Source organism: Pelodiscus sinensis, chromosome 4, assembly GCF_052426305.1.
Source record: "Pelodiscus sinensis isolate ZL-2025 chromosome 4, ASM5242630v1, whole genome shotgun sequence".
NCBI lineage: Eukaryota > Metazoa > Chordata > Testudines > Trionychidae > Pelodiscus > Pelodiscus sinensis.
The window spans coordinates 103,434,009-103,453,634 of NC_143055.1; the positions used below are offsets into that span (position 1 = coordinate 103,434,009).

At 40.4% G+C, this 19,626-nt stretch overlaps 1 protein-coding gene across 3 annotated transcripts in view; it reads left to right on the forward strand.

Moving 5' to 3' along the window:
• Positions 1-19,626, forward strand: part of LOC102456831 (N-heparan sulfate sulfotransferase 4) — a 259,856-nt gene that overhangs the window by 142,888 nt on the left and 97,342 nt on the right. For all 3 annotated transcript variants that reach the window (XM_075929806.2, XM_014580495.4, XM_006112754.5), the window contains exon 5: positions 7,332-7,486. In XM_075929806.2, coding sequence (XP_075785921.2) covers positions 7,332-7,486 — 155 coding nt within the window. The remainder of the gene's footprint in view (positions 1-7,331; positions 7,487-19,626) is intronic.

A 19,626-nucleotide genomic window follows, 5' to 3' on the forward strand; every position in this document is an offset into this window, starting at 1 on the left:
AAAACTTTCATTAAAACATATTTAATTAAAATAATTTTATTTTTCCTTACTACCTCTGAGCACCCAATGGATTCCTCTTACCCACACCACATTTCTCAGTGAGATTAGCATTGCCTGATTCAATGCACTTAACTGTCTCCTTCACATGTTCTTCTCTCTGTCTCAACTTTGCTCCCCTGCACAATGCCCCATCCACTTTCTCACTTTTTAAATCTCTCAATACCCCTTTGCCTTATCCTGTTCCTTCAGTCAGGCTTCCCAGCTCCTCCTTCACCATCACTTATGTGACACCAAATAATGGGAGGATCAATGAGAGGCACACTCAAGCACTTACTTGAACAGAGATAATTTTCAGGGGACTACATTGTAAGCCTAGCAGTTTTTCCTGTTTGAAGTGTCACATCTGGAATGCACAGGTTCACATCTAGGTCAACCATACTGCAAAGGGGACTGTTGGTTGTATTATATTAAAGACACTGGGAGGCTTGAGTGGAGGAGTAAAAATGAATTAGAGAAGCAAAAGAATGAAAGGAGAATTTTAAAAAACCTAGGTCATGGAATATGTGTATGTTGGAGGGATAAAAGGGCAGGGAGGAGAGAGATGGAAAGAGGTTTCAGAGAGGAATGTAGAGTCCTAATTAATATGTATTTGTAATATAGTTACTACCATCCCCATTGTACTAGACACTGCACGAACATCTAGTGAGAGATAATCTTGTTACAGACTAAATAGACAAGACAAATGGTATGAGGGAAAAGAGATGAAATGTTTTCCTGAAGATCATACAGCAAGTGGGTGTCAGAGCTGGAAATAAAATTTAGATCTCTTGAGACCTATTGAAGAGCTTGTTTTCAGAGAAAGTTGTCAGGGGCTGGGGAATAAAGTGATATTAAGAAAATTGAATGGTGTTAGTTTTGCTAATGAAGTTTTTTTATGATCATGGGCCAATTCCTGAGGCCCATGGTCAGACTTTACTTCATCTTTAATCAGGAAACTCTTAAAGGGTATGTCTACACTACAGCGTTATTTCGAAATAGTTATTTCAATATAGCTTATTTCAAAATAACACGTCTAGACACAAAATGCATTTAGAAGAAGCGTTTTGCTATTTTGAAATAGCACGTCCACACTGATAGGACACTGAATCGCATTTAAGGCCAGCCAGAACCGGTTCTGGCAGGGCATCAGGTCAGGAGCTACCTTGTGTGGCTGCTGCCTGAGGCTATCTGAGACCTGTGCTTAAAGGGGCTCCCCTCCCCAGACAGCCGGTTCTAAGGTTTCCCTGCTTGCTTGCCTATCTCACTGAGGGATAGCAAAGCATTTTTTTCTCTGCGTGCTCTGGTTGCCCTCGCTCAGAATACCACAGCACTCTGCAGCAAGGAGCTGAAGCTGCCTCTGGGCACTCTAGTGCTTCTCTAGGACGTGTTCCTGTGAGCCTGGCAGCACGTTCTGCAGGCAGTAACAATCTCCCTGGTGTGTCCCACTGGGGGATTGTGCCTCATTCCTCCCTCACGTCCTTCCACTTATCCCTCCCTAACCCCCCTTCCTGCTGTACAATAAAAGACATGTGTTAATTACAACAAAGCCTCTTTATTGAACAACTCTGGGGTGAGGGAGAATGAAGGTACAAGAGGGGAGGAGGGAGGGTGGGAGAGAGAAGAGGGAAACCTGGGAGGAGGGAGCTGGCAGGGGGAGGCAAGGGGAGGAAGGGGGAGGAGAAGCTCAGGGCTCAGGGTTGGGGGTCTTGCTGGCCCAACTGTCTCCCACCACTCTGGATGTGGGGGTCTCCCCGCGGGTGTGGGGAGGGTGGGAAGGAAGAAGCAGGAGAGGGATAAGAAGTGGGAGGAGGAACAGTAGCTGGGGAGGCAGCCAGGTTGGAGCAGCAGGAGGCAGCAAGCTCTTCCACAGGGTCGATGACCACCTGGGGGGCACGGACAATCCTGCCCCCCAGGATGCAGTCCATGGCATCAAAATAGGACAGGGGTCTGGGTCTGCCCCTGGTTGGGCATATGCCTGCCACAGCTCCTTTATTTTCATGTGAACCTGCTCCTGGGTTCGCATTTGGCCTTTGGTGGCCAGGCTGGCAGCCATCTGCCTGTAGATAGTCACATTCCTCCATTTAGTGCGGAGATCATGGAAGTTGGAGACATCCCCCCAAACCTGAATTAGGTCCCTGATCTCCGCACTGGACCAGGCAGGTGCCCACCTTTTCCAGCCCCTGGCAGGCTCCTGGGAGTTGGCAGACTGGTCCTGGGGAATTGTGGAGGGCTGGCTGGCACTGGCTGCCTGGCTTATGCTGGGTCAAGTGCAGTGACTGCTGGCTCTGGGCTGGCAGTCTTGGAGCTGGCACAGGCACTGTGGCCAGAGAGTACCCCTTTAAGGGCTACGGGGAGGGGGAGGGGGAAGGGGAGAGGATTTTTCTTGGTTGTGCCCAGAGTGGCCACCCGGGCATCCTGGGAAGGGATGGAGACCCCCTATTTCAAAATAAGCATCTACACAATGCTTATTTCGAAATAGCAATTTTGAAATTGGTGCTATTCCTCATGGAATAGGGTTTACCAATTTTGAAATAAGCCCTCCGCTATTTCGATTTCATTTTGAAATAGCAGTTTGGCTGTGTAGATGCTGGTAAAGTTATTTCAAAATAACGGCTGTTATTTTGAAATAACTTTGGGGTGTAGACATACCCAAAGAAATCAGTAGAAGCTTTGCCCAAGTACAGAGGACAAAAGAAGGATGTCACTAGTTTGCTCACTACATCTTAACTTGCCTATAAACATTTCTTATTGGTGTTCTCTATAATAGGGTAACTTAAGCCACACAAAAAAATCATTATATTGTGGTGATAAGATGCTTCTTAACAGGCATCAGTTCTTCAGGTATACGCCATTTGTTCATCCCAGCAAGTACAAGAAAAAAAGGGGAAAAATCAATGGGGAAAAGATCATTTATTTTAAGTACTAATGGAAATTTTATATTATTGCTAATATTAGGGATGTTTTTCAGTTAAAAATACTGACTTGCAATCTTCATTCATTTCTTTTTGTCAATTTGAGTTTCCTCTCGATCTGCCACAATTGACTAAAAATTACTTCATGTATAATGTTCAGGTTTTCTCTTGTCAGTTGAATTTAATATTATCAATTTTTCATTTGTAACTGGCATAGAGAGAAAGTGTTCATGTGTATGTATGTGTGTTCTCCAGAGACACTATGAGGGTTACTGAAATAGCACAAAGTTACTTAATAAGCTGAGGCATCTCATTGGCTCCATTAAGAGATCTCTAGCATTCTGTACTCAGTGATGCATGTGAGTTCTAAAGTGTGCACTTCATTCATGGCGTGATATTATTGTTTTGTCATATCAGCTTAGTGGAAACATTTCAAAGTATTCTCCATGCAAACACACACCGTATTGACTCATTATAAATAAAATATGGAAAGGTATTCATTAATTACTGTAAACATGGCTTGTTTACTCAAAAGAGGCATTTAATTTAAGATGCTCAACATGTTTTATTAGGGCATTAACTGCTGTGCTTTATTGACTTTTCTTTAATGCACAACTTTGTACTCCCTTCCAAAACTCAGATCAGTTGAAAATTACAAGGAGGAAATAAACATGTGAATCTGTTGTCAAATAATTATATCTTTTAATTAAGAGATCACTGACCTGTACTGCATCTATACCACTTTATTTGAGTGGCCACATATAATTAGGATAGCTATATACTAACTTTTTACACTAATTAATTATAATATTCTCATTGACACCTATTACCATTAACAAGCAATGGTGTGATATAAGAAAATGGATGTACTTTGCTGGAGTCTTTTTAGGCTATAAGTAAACTGTGCACTTGTAGACAAAAAGGTAGTGGCAAGAGTTGACTAGTGTTTACTAGTAATACTGACTAAGCATGTGTTTTCATATGCTCATTACTACAACAGTTGGAAATGGGGAACTTTTTACAGAAAATTGAGTTTTATTGGAAAAAATGACAACTAAAGCCTTTTTTGATGTACTTTCTGGGGAAAAAATTGTTATAAAAAAATAAACACCAGAACAATTTTACATTAAAAAAAGGGTTGGGGTGGGAAAATTTCAATAACTTTCAATAACTAATATATTTTACTATATTTAAAATTTTATTTTAATGGCATACAAAGGTAATAGGTTTTCATGTCAAGTTTCAAACCTCAGCCATTTGTATTGTTTTCTTGCAAACTCCTCCGTAAGGGTATTCAGGTTTTAAAAAAATAGGAAATATTCTGGATGAGGTTTCTAAACCTTTACCTCAATTAAAAAATGGTGAACATATTATACTCAAACTTTACAACAACAACAACAAAACCCTCCACATCAGGACTAGACTATCCTGGGAAGATCTGAGACCAAAATATTACTTTTGTAAAGGAAATTGTTTTGTAATCTTATTATAATTATTTAAAATATTCACTTCTCACTGCATCCTGTGTTCTAACTTTACTTTATTATCAGATATATTACATTAAATGCATGATTTAAACTTACCCCAGTCCATATGTAACATTTCTCTCCATCTTTTTTCCTTTTCATTCCTACTTCGGAAACCCTGAACCAAACATGCCCTGGTTTACCCTAGGGAATTATTTTGAAATAGCTCCCCTTTTTTCGAAATAACAAGCAGAGCATCCACACTATGCTGCCTGCTATTTTGAAATAATAACTCCTCCTTTCCTTGGGGAATAAGCTTATTTCAAAATGGTTATTTCAGGAGTTATTTCAAAATAAGCTATTTCAAAATAATTTCCAAGTGTAGACATGCTCCTTGAGTCATCACTGCTTGGACTATCCAGTGCATTCAGAAATAACAGTAGCCAGCTTTCTTCTGAACAGTTTATTTCTTTAAAAAAATAGAATGGATTATATGTCAAGGAAAACTCTGAAAACTCTCACCAACTTATATAAGTGTCATATCGCAGATTGAGTATGTATTCTTCCACCTGTTCTGTGTCACAAATAATATAAAAAGTAATATTCTTCAAATGATTGCAGAAATTAAATAAAAAAGTAAATAATACATTGAACTTTCAAATACCTGCTGTGAAAGTGAATAAGGATGACCACAAATAACTTTCTTGTAGTTAGTTTTGTTAAGTATTGAAAGTCTTCTAAAAGAGAGCTATCTTTGTGATACAAACAAAGATATGTCTTAAACTAAATAAAAGCTGTTTACATGGTGAAGGAACTAGAAGGGATGCTGCCAGTAAACTGTCTGAAGTTTTAATAGTTGATTTGAGAATGAAGTTAGTAAGATATAATGTAACCATTCACCTTTTTAAAAGCACTAGGCTAGCTGTCTGCAGTCTCTAGAAAGTAGCTCTGTTATTTCTCATAGTGTTGTGCAAATACCTGACTTTTTGCTTCATCAGCGAAAAGAAAACATCAGAAAAACATTTTTTCAGGTCAAGAAAAATTAAACTTTTTTTTAAATTTTGTTTAATAAAAGTCAATGACATTTGGAAACTGGAAGGGCTATATTCACTAGGGGTATGTCTATACTAGCCCCCTAGTTCAAACTAGGGAGGCTAATGTAGGCATTTGAAGTTGCAAATGAAGCCCGGGATTTAAATATCCCGGGCTTTATTTGCATCTTCCCGTCCAGTCGCCATTTTGAAATTTCACTAGTCCGGACTAACTGCCCGTGGCTACACGGGGCAGGGAGCCGGTAGTTGGAATTAAAGCCCCTAAATCGAACTACCATTAAACCTCCTTGCAGGAGGAATAGCGGGTAATTCGAATTAGGACTTTAATTTGAACTACTGGCTCCCTGCCGCGTGTAGCCGCGGGCAGTTAGTCCAGACTAGTGAAATTTCAAAATGGAGACCGGATGGGAAGATGCAAATAAAACCCGGGATATTTAAATCCCGGGCTTCATTTGCAACTGCAAATGCCTACATTAGCCTCCCTAGTTCGAACTGTTTTGTGAATGGTTCTTGTGTTAGTGATGATGCTGCTGGTAAGGGACTTATTCGAGTTACATGCCTTACACTCTGCAGTCTAGTGGCTATTTTTGGGTAAGACTATCTCAATCACTTCTATTGAAGTGTTGAAGCTGTTTTGTAATTAAATTAGTCATTAGGCCTCAGAGAGAAAGAGAATTACTTTGCATTCTGGTAGCTAGAACAGCCACTCAGGAGGGAAAACATGGCTATAATTCTCTTCTGGGCCAGAGATTCAAACTGAGGTCTCTTGCATCCCACCTAAACATTTTAACCAATGGACTAGCTCATATGGGTGGAAACTATCTTTTCCTATCTTTTATTTTCTGAATTACACCAAGTGTCTTTGTGATTCTGGCCCAAATTGGAATATTTCATTTAAAAATATCAATATGTATTATTTTGACATTCCCTTTTTTTACTTTTTTACTCCTGAAGCAATTGACAGAAACTGACACAAATTTACAGAGAGTTACAGTTGACCTGAATTTGCAGTTTTCAAAGGAAAAAATGTTTCAGACAAATATTGACACCCATCTCTGTGCTTTCTTCTGCCTGAACAGCAGTCACTAATGTTGACTATTAACATTTATTTAAAAGTAAAGTTTAAATTCTGTAAAAAAAAAAAAAAAAAAAAAAAAAAGATGGCATACCAAGGAAAAATCCACCCTTCACTTGCAAGTCCTGTCTATTACAGCTTTATTTTACTGCCTAGAAACTTCATGGAAATGTTGCATGTTTCTAATTTCTGATTTGATAAAAATATATCACATTTGTGTTTCATGAGACAAGTAATGATAAGCCTCTTAGTGGGAATTTCTTTTGGCTTTTGGAGCTTTCATAAAATGCAAATCACTGGTTAATACTGCTGGTTCTACACGTACTAATATGACCCTAGGTGAAAGAGCATCTTTATCTGGGCTAGTGAGATGCTCTTTCACTTAAGATCACATTAGTTCTACTCCAGGAGTCAGCTAAAGAGCATGAGAAAAAGTAGTTCATCTCCACTCCTCTCTCCTCTGGGTAGCAGTTCAAAGCCTTTCAAATACCAAATAAGAGAGATTGTGACTGCCTACTTTCCAACAGCAGGTAATATCGATTTTTGGTTACAGTTGGGCCTTGGTTCTCCCTCTAAGCCTGCCCTTAAAAGTCAGGTGTCATTGTTATAAATTAATGTAAGTGAAGAGAGAAATAGCAAACAGAACACTTCATATAATCTTTTCCTTAACAGAGCCGTGTAATTGCACCATATCTATGTCATTACATTTGGTGAGGCATCAGTCTAGTTTAAAATGCAGTTACTTGTACTTTTCACTGTACAAGTGCTTTCGTTCCTTATGTTGCAGGAACTGAAGAGGAGGATGAAGGTGATGACCTGTTGTTGGGCTCTGTGGATGAATTCTGGTGGTTTCCCCATATGTGGAGTCACATGCAGCCTCATCTCTTCCATAATGAGTCATCACTGGTGGAGCAGATGATTCTCAACAAGGACTTTGCACTAGTAAGTAATAGTTATAAGAAGGTGTGATAGACTGCAAGTCAGGAAAGAGTTAATATGGGTTACCTTGGAAGGGAAAGAGCTATGTCCCCTCACATCTGAAGATGTTGAAGGATGGTTAAGTCAGTGCAAGACCAAGAGGGAAAAAGAAGTGGATTCTTTTCTACCCTTTTCCATCCCATAAGGAGACACATAGGGAATATATGTAGTCACCGGGGAGGGTATAGACTCTTCACTAGAGTAGATCGTTGGGAAGTGCTGGAAATATTTTGGCGGCTTTACCTATAATGTGGATGAAGCCTGTCTTTGGAATGTCTGATCTAAAAAAAGAACTTGGACTTAAATGTTACTGCTCATTAAGGAGAACTTCCTTTTTCTAATGGTTTTGTGAGGATGCAGTGGCCTCAGCAGGGCCGACAGCCTTCCCAGGCCTTTTTATATCACCAGGCTCTGAAGTAGTTGCCCCTTTTATCCTCCTCCTCTTCCTCCACAGGTTGGCCTGAGTGGTCTACAAGCAGCTGATTGATTATGTAATGCCTTTAGGGACAGTTATTTAGCCCATTCCTGCACCTTGTAGCTTAAAGAAGGCAATTATAAATAGGTAAACTGCTTCCTGATATATAGTGCAGACATAGGTAGAATCAGGAACCAGAGAAAGGATAATAGGTCAAATGAGGGGTTCACTTAAAAGATTTCATAGAATTTGAACTGAAAGACACCTCAACCTGACAAAGGGGATGAGAAGTGAAATTGCAGAATTTCACGGTTTTTTTTAATCTATGCAAGTATTTGAAAATTTGCCTTTTAAATAGCTATTCTGCCTCTTGGGGGTCATGATGCATAATGATGTTTAATTTATCCTATTAAATTTATCCTATTTATTGGTACTGTTAACTTTTAAGAGCTGTCCCTGAAACACTGGATGGAGCTCAATAGAATTGTATTGTAAAATAATGTGGAAAGTTCTTTAGGGTCCATCCAGAACAGTTCTCCTACATTAGTTATCATAACAAAGAGGAAAAACAAAATCTAGAAAGTCCTGTCTTTGGGGGGAAAAAACATCACAATCCTAAGCAACCAAAGTCATTCAAAAGAGTAGAATGACATTGTTACTCAATCTGCTACTTACCCAAACTTTCAGAGACTCTTCCATTTCCAGCTGCCAGTATTCTCCTCTTCTATGAAATTGTAGTGCAAATACAAGGAGTCTAGGAAACTTATAGTTTAACACAGGATGGAAAGAACATGCACATCCACTAACGTGACCTATGCCATCAAATGCCAGCAATGCCCCACTGCCATGTATATTGGCCAAACTGGACAATCTCTACGGGAAAGAATTATGGACACAAATCAGATATCCGAAAAGGCAACACACAGAAACATGTTGAAGAATGTTTTAATCTGCCCGGGCATTCATTAATGGATCTGAAAGTCACCGTATTGTTTCAGGCCAATTTCACAAGCCAAATACATGGGGAAGAGTTGGAACTTAACTTCATTTACAAGTTTGATTCCTTTCAGAGAAGAATGAATGAAGATATTGGCTGGCTCCCACAGTACCTTCCACATCCTAATGACTTAACCAACCAACCAAACAATGGGTACTTATAGAGATGCAAATTGTTCTTATCAGCCTCTTGTAACTTGAACAATCTAATTCACTACTTTTTCTCTCCCCTCCCCCCCCACCTTCCTTCCTTTATTTATTCTTAGATCTGGACTTTTAACACTCCAGTCATCTGAGGAAGTGGGTTCTACCCACTAACTCTCATGATACCATCTACATGTTTTGTTAGTCTTTAAGGTGCTGCTAGACTATTTGTTGGTTTTTAATGCTTCCCTTTGTTTGTAGAATTTTTTTCTCCTAATGACCTCTATAGCTTCATGTAATTGCCTTCTATGCTTCCTGTAGCTGTTTTTTCTGAACTTTCTTGTTTGCCTGGATATTTATACAGAATAGTGTACAAAACAGAGTGTGAATGTTTCTTTCATCAGCTTTCTTTTATGACCCGATTCATTCATGGATTATAGAATCCATCTTTCTTCACATCATGATTAGCGATGAGCAAATCAATTCAGGTACGAGAACCATATTGAAACATTAGTCAAAAGTTGAAATCAAACTGAAATTTTGAAGTTTACATGGCTTTTCCTTTCATAATGTTCTATTTCTCTATGATTATAAATTGCTGGTTCCAGGAGGAACCCAAAGCAAAACCAAAAATCAGGAAATTATATTCTTGGAAACTTCCAACTCCCTTTGCAGACCCATAGATTTAAGACAATTGATATGTTTTAGTAACCAACCAAACTTGTCAGTGTTTATCCAGATTATTCTTCCAAAATTTGGGGATCAGTCCATAAAATACTCCCAAACCTATAATTACACCCTTGCCTCCCATGTTCCTTCTATGTTTGCTGAATCTCCTATAAAAGAATATAACAATTTATTTTAAAGTGCACCCACTCTATACAAGGATCCTTAGAGTCCCTTTAAACCAGAAGTAACCAATAGTGGATAAGTGACTTTGGTACACTATTAACACAATAATTAAAATTCAATAGAACAATTATTTATGACTGAGTGCAATTACAAATTGTTTCTTCAAATTTAGTTGTGCACAATTCTTCTGGTATTTTACTTTATAGAATATTTCAAGGGAGTGTATATTAGTATTTGTGAGTGAGAGGGACATAGACAAATATTAGACACAGCTCACATCAAAAAATCCAAGTAAAATTCATGATATATAACTCAAACATTTTCAGCCCATTTTCCTTCAACCTCTCAAGAAAATTTTCCTCAGTAATTGGATTAAACCTGCCAAAGTTCAGGTCAAAATATATTTAATATCAAAAGTTATAAGATGGGCTAAAAGTAGGTCTTCTCACAGATTTTGGATGCAGCCTTAACTGCAAAGGCAATATCTTCTCTCTAAAGTCATTTTCATTGAGTGGCAATAGCTCTTAAGTGTACCCAGAAATAAGAAATTGAGGAAAGTGAAAGGCTGGTGTCGTAGTTTTATTTCCTTCCCATGGCTGGCTATGGGTTGTACTGACCTCTTAGCACTGAATTCTATAACAGCTGTACGATTTACTTATACGGACACTTCTTTTCAAAAGACTTCATGTGAAATCCTATCTGTGGGAGAAATTTATCTTCCTGATACAACAACCTCCCCAATGCCTAACACAGTGCTGGCAACCATGAACTTGGAGTAATCTTACATCCTCCTCTCCTCTCTCATTGTTAACATCTTACCTTGTTTGGAAATGACATTCCCTATCTCTTACTACATTTTTTTCTTATCTCTTAGAATTGCCAAAAGCAAATCCTTTTACAGTGATCAGTATTTTTTCTCATTCTAAATCCACATTAGCAGTTTAATTAACATGAATAAATAAGCAGAAGCCTCCACACTTATTTTTCATTATTGATTTTTATTTTACATGCAGTCCTTCTTGTATTTTTGTGCTGTTTTCTTTTGCATTATTTATCTATTCACTGAAACCCCCATTACTACAAAATGTCAATAAAGATTATCCATGAGAAGCTTTTGCATAAGGATGTAACCATTTCCTGTGGAAGCTGATTGGGGATGGGACAGCATTTGGGTGGGATCTTTTGTATTCTTTTAAAAGGATTTGAGAGGAAAGCATTCCTTTTGAGAGGACACTGTTAATGCAGATTTGCATATCTTAAATAGAAAATTGCTCCACATTGCAGTTTTTGAGAACAGTGTGGTGTTTTTAAATGAAATACAGTGACACCTTCTTTTTATGATCTCACATATTGTGAAACTCTATTTTTAATAAATTAGAACATAAGTTGAATCACTACAGTGCCTTTACATATGCAGATTCCATTTACAGTAAATCTACACTGAAGTCAATAGAAGGATTCCCAAAACAGGACAACTGTTCTGGGAGAAACAATAATTAAATAATAAATGCTCTTTATTGTAACAGAATTCCTGCCCTGAATTAAAGTCAGCCTTAATGAACACTAGCCAATTCTGTTTCTGCATATGAATCACACAGAAATATTTTTAATTATTACATAAAGTTTTATATATAGTCATTGCATCTTCTATTTACTGAAAATGGGGTGCAGGGTCTATGATTCAGAGAAGGTGACTGAGTCAAAGCATAATAACTGGATTCTAGTCTCAGCTCTGCAACTGGTTTGCTTCCTGACCTGTACTTCATTTGTGCGTTGTGGTGGTACGACTGCTCCACACGGGTCAAGAAGGAGGGAGCCTGTACAGAATCCTGACCAATCAGGGAAGGGCTTAAAGGATCCAGTCAGGATGTAGCTTGCTGGGGTAGTCCTGTATAAAAGGAGCTGCTCAGCAGAGAGTAGGCAGTTAGGCCCAGACCAGGGAAGGTTCAGAACCTGGTTCCCACAAAGAAGCACCTTCAGGAGAGCAGTGCTGGGCATGCTCAGAGAGGCTAGAGAGGGAGACTCCAGCTGGATACCTCCCAGATTGCTGGCCTTGCTACAAGGACCAAGAGGGTAAAAGGGGTCACAGGGGAACTGACCCAGGGAAAAAGAGGCAGTGGAGGGAGCGTGAAGGAAGGCAGGACAAGGTTGCTACCAGAGGGTCCCTAGACTGAGATCCAGAGAAGTGAGCATGCCTAGATCCCTCCTTTCCCCCTTTCTTTTCACCTCACCACTAAGAACAGTGATAGAAATGTAGCCGTGTTAGTCTGGTGTAGCTGAAACAAAATACAGGACTATGTAGCACTTTAAAGACTAACAAGATGGTTTATTAGATGATGAGCTTTCGTGGGCCAGACCCACTTCCTCAGATCAAATAGTGGAAGAAAATAGTCACAGCCATATATACCAAAGGATACAATTTAAAAAAATGAACACATATGAAAAGGACAAATCACATTTCAGAACAGAAGGTGGATGCGGAGGGGGGGGGGGAAGGAAGGTGAATGCCAGTGAGTTAATGATATTAGAGGTGGGGAAGGGTAGAGTCACTAAGAACAGTGACTGATACAGATAATGGCTTGAGTCAGAGGGGCTAAGCTTGGAGGCCACAGTGGCAATAGAAAGCCAGGACTTCTGATACATCCCCAGAAGGGGGCAAGAAACCAGAGTGGTGGGCACTGATGGAGGGCAGTGTCCTGAAAGAGGGCGCAGTAGTGCAGGGAGTAGTGCGGGTCCAGAATGCAAGCATGGACAGAGTAGAGTGACGGGTGAGATCCTGGCCAAAAGAAAGTGCCCTGATGACAAGAGCTAATACCCAGTACTACCAGCAGAAGGCGCTGTGGTGATGAGTCAAACCAATGACACCTATCTACAAAATAGAGATAATAATCCTTCCCCCTCATAAATTCCTTGCAAAATTATATTTACAAGTCAATTAATAGTCTTTAAAAATCACCATGAATTTGAAGTGTCTGCAACTTAAATGCAACTGTAAAATTAACTTGTGATAAGTGCACTCAATTTTTTTTCTCAAAGAACAGTTAATATTCATACTATTTCACAACTGGTTGATGGATGAATGACATTTTTGAGATGTTGCATAATTTTGAATCCTGCTCTTTCTCTCCAGAGCATGGTGAAAAGTGAAGGGAGTACTCTGTAGTAGAAAAGCTATATTACATGAATGATTTGCATGGAAGCTGGTATCAGCAATAGAATTTGTTTTAGCCTCAGATGCTACATCTCTTTCCTGTCAAATGGCTATTTTCATGGCAACACTTTCATCCTCTAAGGAATTTACACCACTGATAGAATGTTCTGAGAGAGTTAGAAAGTAATAAAAGATGGAAATGGGCTGTCCATATCAGTCAAAATGTATTAACACAAATCTACCAGGGTTTGCCGTTGTCTGATCTAGGCGATATTACTTTGCATGGGGGAAAAGGGGAAGCTTCAAGCCTTATTTCTTTCCTTGGTAAATAATCCAGAAAGTTTATATTCATGTTCTGTCTCTTTCCCACATTGTAGGCAGTATTCTTGCCGTATTGTACATCATTATCTGACAACAGGAATTGAATCTATATAATCCCAGGGCTTCCTCTTTTTCTTTTGTCTCAGTTAGGGTGTGTCTAGACTACAGGGCTATGTCTACACTAGCGGCTTCTTGCACAAGTATGGCCATTCTTGCGCAAGAATCAGCAGAGCATCTACACTGCCCGCCCACTCTTGCGGAAGGAAATTAACAGTACGGCATGATAAGAGAGGGCTTCTTGTGCAAGAGCTACTCTCTTTTTTAACAGGTGTAAGCCCTCTTGCGCAGAAGCTCTTGCGCAAGAGGGCAGTGTGGACACTCGGCAGGGTTTCTTGCGCAAGAAAGCCCTATGGCTAAAATGGCTGTCGGAGCTTTCCTGTGCAAGAGAGCATCCACACTGCCATGGGAGCTCTTGCGCAAAAGCACAGCGCGCACATGGCAGTGTGGACGTTATCTTGCGCAAGGGTTCTTGCACAAGAACCCTTGCGCAAGATGTTCTTGCGCAAGAAGCCGAGAGTGCAGATATAGCCCAGACTTTTTTCAAAAAAACTTCTCCTGCATCTAGACTGCGGCCGCATTCTTTCAAAATTAAATCAAAAGAACATGGCAGTTTTTTCGACCATGGTAAAACCTCATTTTACGAGGAAGAATGCCTTTTTTCAAAAGTGCTCTTTCGAAAAAAGATGTTCTTGAATGCAAACAGGGCTTTTTTGAAAGAGACAATCCAGACTGCCTGGGTATTCTCTTTCAAAAAAGCAGCTCGCTTTTTCGAAAGAAGTGGTTGCAGTCTAGACGTTCTCTTTTTTCTGCTTTTTTTGGATGAGGGGTGCGGGGGAGAGACATTTCTAAAATCTGGCCCATTTACATGGGGCCAAATTTCAAAAAAAAACCTCCTCTTTTGGAACATCCCTTATTCCTCTTACAATGAGGAATGAAGGGATGCCAAAAGAATGTGGCTGCTTTTTCGGAAACAGTTCCAAAAAAGAGGAAGCGTTCCTTGAACACGGCAAAGCTTTTCTGGGATATCCATAGTGTAAAGGCTAGACCTAGAACAGAGTTTAAAGAGAAGTGAGATAAAGTCATGGAGGTTGGGTCCATGGAGTGGTATTAGCTAGGGGGTAGGAGTGGTGTCCCTGCCCAAAGTTTGTGGAAGGCTGGAGAGGGATGGCACGAGACAAATGGCTTGGTCACTGTCGTCGGTCCATCCCCTCCAGGGTCCCTAGGGTTGGCCACTGTCGGCAGACAGGCTACTGGGCTAGATGGACCTTTGGTCTGACCCAGTACGGCCATTGTAAGCTCAGGGTCGGAGGTCGGGGGTCTCAGTGGACCACCTTGATTTTCATGCACACCTGCTCCTGGGTGGCCAGGCTGGCAGCTCTCCTGCCCTAGATGGCCACTTTCCTGTGCCTAGTGCTGAGGTCGTGGACGAGATCCACAATGTCCGCACTAGACCAGGAGGGTGCCCACCTCTTGCGGTCCCGGGCAAGCTCTCAGGAGCCGCCAGCCTGGTCCCGGGAAGAAGGGGAGGAATGGGGGGCATCGGGTGGCTGGCTCGAGCCGTGCCAGGTGCAGGGTCTGCTAGCTGGGTGCTGGCAGGCTTGCACCTGGTACGGGCATCGTAGCCAGCCCGTGCCCCTTTGGGCACCAGTTTCCCTGGTGTTGGCCAGAGTGGCCGCCAGGGAAAGCTGCGGAGGGCTAGCCTCCCACTAGTTCGAATTAAGGGGCTACACACCCCTTAATTCGAACTAGTAAGTTCGAACTAGGCTTAGTCCTCGTAGAATGAGGTTTACCTAGTTCGAACTGAGCGTTCCGCTAGTTCGAATTAAGTTCGAACTAGCGGAGCGCTAGTGTAGCGCCTATCAATGTTAATTCGAACTAACGTCTGTTAGTTCGAATTAACTTTGTAGTGTAGACATATTCTTAGTGATCCAGCTCTCCCCTCTTTCTATTCCCATTCAGAGTTTGCAGGTGTCCACAGCAACCTGTTGCAGCATGGTCAGAGTCTTTCCTGGGAGTGGAACTATTAGCTTAAAATGAAAGCCTTCCCACTTGCCAGACTGTATAACACTGAACTTGTGAAAGTGCCATTAAGTGGGAATGAAACCTTTTAACAGGCATGAGCTAACCTGAATGTATACACTGTCAGTTTCTGAAATTACTAACAGTTGTGCAATCTTTTAATATAGCTACAGGGCCTTAGTTTAAAATCCTTGCATAAATTTTTAAAGGCACAGTCTGCGTATTCAGCTTTAGCCTTAAACGGTTGGACCTTCAGACATAATTTTTTAAATAAATCCTCCAAAAGACCACCCTTCTCTAAAATACACATTTTAATATTAATTACTACAGTACAAATATTTGCTTCCAAAGTCTTCCTGTCCCTTCTGTCCATCCTTGCTCTCCTTTTACCCCTCTGTTGGAGGGAACCCTTAAAGGGACAACATCCCTTTCCTTCCAGACAGCTTGAAAATAAGCCTGCTTCCTGAACCCCTATTAAAGCCCTGAACCTCCTCCTACCCTCAATCTCCTGCTCCAGACGTGAGTCCCTCTGTACCCAAACTCCTTTCCAGAGTTTGCATCCTGAAACCCCTCCTGGACCCCAATCCCTCACGCTGGGCTAAGCCCAGAGCCCCTCCCACAATCCAAAACCTTGGCCCAAGACCAGAGTCTGCACCCCAAACTACTATCCCAGCCTGTTGAAAGTAAGTTAGGATGGGAAAGGAAGGGGTATGAAGTGAACAGGGTGAAGCCTCGGGGAAGGGGTGGAGCAGAGCTGGGGTCTCAGAGAAGGGGCATGAAGGAAGTGGGGCAAGAGTATTTGGGTTTGAGGTAGATCTTACATTGCACTTAAATTGAAAAAGTGATCTTGTGGTTAAAAAGGTTGGAGAACACTGGTCTAAACAAAGGCATTGGCTAGATGGCAGACTACATTACACATCCTAATGACATAAAAAACAAAGGGTACTTAGAGTAAGTACTAAGTATTTTTATCAGCTTCATTTAGCATGGACACTCCAATTGACGTCTTTCCATTTTTTTTCCTTCTTTTTCCTTCTCTTCCCCCGCCATCCCCTCTCTGTGCTATTTATTTGAAAACTGGACCCCTTAAACTCCATTCATCTGAAGAAGTGGGTTGTGCCATGATACCATCTTCATTTTTTGTTAGTATCTAAGGGTATGTCTATACTGCAAAGCTATTTCAGGATACCGGATGTATCCCTGTGTCTATACAATCTGCCAATTATTTTGAAATATTTTTCAAAATAACAGATGCACTATTTCAGCATTCCGGTAACCCTCATTCCATAAGGATTAAGGAATGTTTCAAAATTTCAAAATTTTGTAGACGTGCCAAATTTCAAAATAAGCTATTTCGAAATAGATTCGAAATAAGATACACAATTTGTGTAGCGCTAATTGCATATCTTATTTTGAGTTTAGGGTGTTGTGTAGACATACCCTAAGATGCTGCAAGACTATTCATTATTTATTAAGTTTTTCCAGTTACAGACTAACACGGCTTCTCCTCTGAATCTTTTGTTCATATTATGTTATGATAGTATGCAGAGTCCCATTGTGCTAGGCATTACACATGTACATACCAAGTGATAGATACTGCTTACTGGCTAAATAAACCAAGTGCGTGTGAAAAGAATATTATCCCCAATTTTCAGACAAGAAACTGGCATGAAGAGGCTAAGTGACTTTCCCACAGGAAATCTGTAATAGGACTAAGAACTCAACGGAGGTCTTCTAAGATTACATCCAGAATTGTAACCACATGATCATCTTGCTTGACAACTAATATAGGCACAGTCAGTATTTTGTTTTTGTTGTAAAAGGACAGAACCATGCCTATTCATGGTATTTGTTTCAGTGATTTGCTAGTGATGTTTCTTTCTTTGTGTGTATAGTTCTGAATAATGTTCAACATAAGAAGACAACTGCTTCTTATTATCCATAATGATTTTACTGCTATATAGTTTGACAGGAGCAAGTTTGTTGACAGTGGGACCTAGAGCTTTCTTCCAGCCATCATACATGACTTTGAGGTTGCCTGTCTCCTTGCAGAGCTTGATCCAGTAATAATGTGCACAGTATCTGCTAGCTCTTGGTATCTTGATTTTCTTGCATGTCAAAGTTTCCCTTTGGTGCTCTCCGCTTTCTTGTTGTATTACAGGTAGGCTGTGTTCTTAATGTCGATGAGAAATAATAGGTCCGCTTTGTTTTCTTCAAACCAGCCCTTTTTTTATGATCTCTTTCTCCCAAATGTAGCTACAGCTGTTTCATGCATTGTTCTTAAAACTTCCCAAAATGCCTCTGCCTTCTATGGTAATGACTTCCCATGCTTATTAAGTTCCAAAGCTGTCACAAACTCCTGTCATTTCCTCTGGTTTTCTATGTTAATAGTATTGATTTGGGGCTTGCTCTTAGGTTTGCTCTATGTAGTTTCTTGGCTGTAATCTTCACTTTACTGTTAATCGAGGAGTACTCAGTGTCACAATCAGCACTGCAGAACATGCAAGTTTAATTGGTTCCAGTGGCCTGATCATGGATGTTGCCATGAGACTTTGTGGCATTTTTCATTTTTTGTTAGTCTCTAAGGGTATGTCTATACTGCAAAGCTATTTCAGGATACTGGATGTATCCCTGTGTCTATACAATCTGCCAACTTTGTGGCATTTTTCCCTATAAAATATGAATTGATAATGCCCATATGGTTTTGGGGACAGAAATCAAGAATTCTTTGGTTGTTCTCATTCAACCTGCAAATGCCAACAAGTGTTGTCTGCACTGATTCTTGCATTAAAATCATCAAAGAGGAAAAGTTGCTAAGTTGATAGGTTTTTTTGATGAGTTGATGAAAACACTCATAAAGTGTATACTTCTCCAGGATTAGATTTGAGTGTTGCTACATAGATACCAATGATGTTCACAGAGCCGATGGTCATCTGAAGTTTAAGTGAGATTATATGCTATGACTTACCAGTGGGTATTTCTGGGAGCGTTAGCCATGGATTTCTCACAGCGAAACCAATAGCATGCAGATGATTTGCTTTGCTGCTTTTACCTTGTCAAAAGAAGATATAAGTGGCCTCTTGGGCAGAAACAGCATCTGCAAGTCTTATTTCCTGAAGCACTGTAATATCAAGAATGAATTTGGATTGGTCACAGTCTATCATAGCTGATTTCCATATGCTGCATGTGGATTATATGTAGTCACCTATCAATCCCAGACACATTGTCCTGACATTCCTGCTTCCAAGTTGAAAGTTATTGAGTTCTTATTTTTGTCAGATGCAAATTTTCCATCTTCTTTTCAATGCACCCCAGGAGGTGAAAAGACCGTGGTTAGTCAGGACCCAACTTTGCAGAGGTGGTAGCTTACCAGTGGAATGCAGTGGTGACCCTTGTTGCCTTCCCCTATGCCAATCAACTGAGAACGTATATCCTATAACTGCCACTGTGTTGTGTCTATTTTGCTGGCAAGGATGGAGAGTGTGTGGCTGCAATAACCTGGACTGATGATATGGAGGCGATGCTTTGCTCATATGTCATTTGGAGAGAGGAGGAGTAGCCAGTATGGCAGAGATCTTCCATCTGCTTACCTTTTGAGCTCCATTCCTAGATTAGTTACCAGCCATAGCTGGTGTGTATGTCATTGGTAAAACTACTGAGTGAATTTCACCATCTGACTCTTGATAGCAATTCCTCCATCCAGGGTTCAACTACCTTCCTCAGGAGCTTGTCAGCCTGAAGCTATTGGCACTTCCTGAGGTTTCTGGATTAATTAACCACTGCCTAGCAATTGCCATTGATCAATAAAGGTTGTATCGTTCATGGTCATAGCAAACTATATTCACCACTATAGTTAAAAAATAAAAGAAATTTTACCTAAGTACATTAAACTGGCTTAGTTAGAATAATCTCCCGAGGGAACTCTCACCCAGGCTCAACAATATTAGAAAATGTCTCACTGCTAAAAGTTGGTAATAGCTTATGTAAATCTCCTAATACTGCAAGGTGACAGTTTAGAATGTATCCAGGATATCACATCTCGCTCGCTCGCTGTCTCTCTCTCTTTTTTTTTTTTTGTGACAAGATAGGAAAAGTTCAGCATGGTGCCTGCAGCCAGATTGTTGACCACTTCATCGTCTAGCAGTG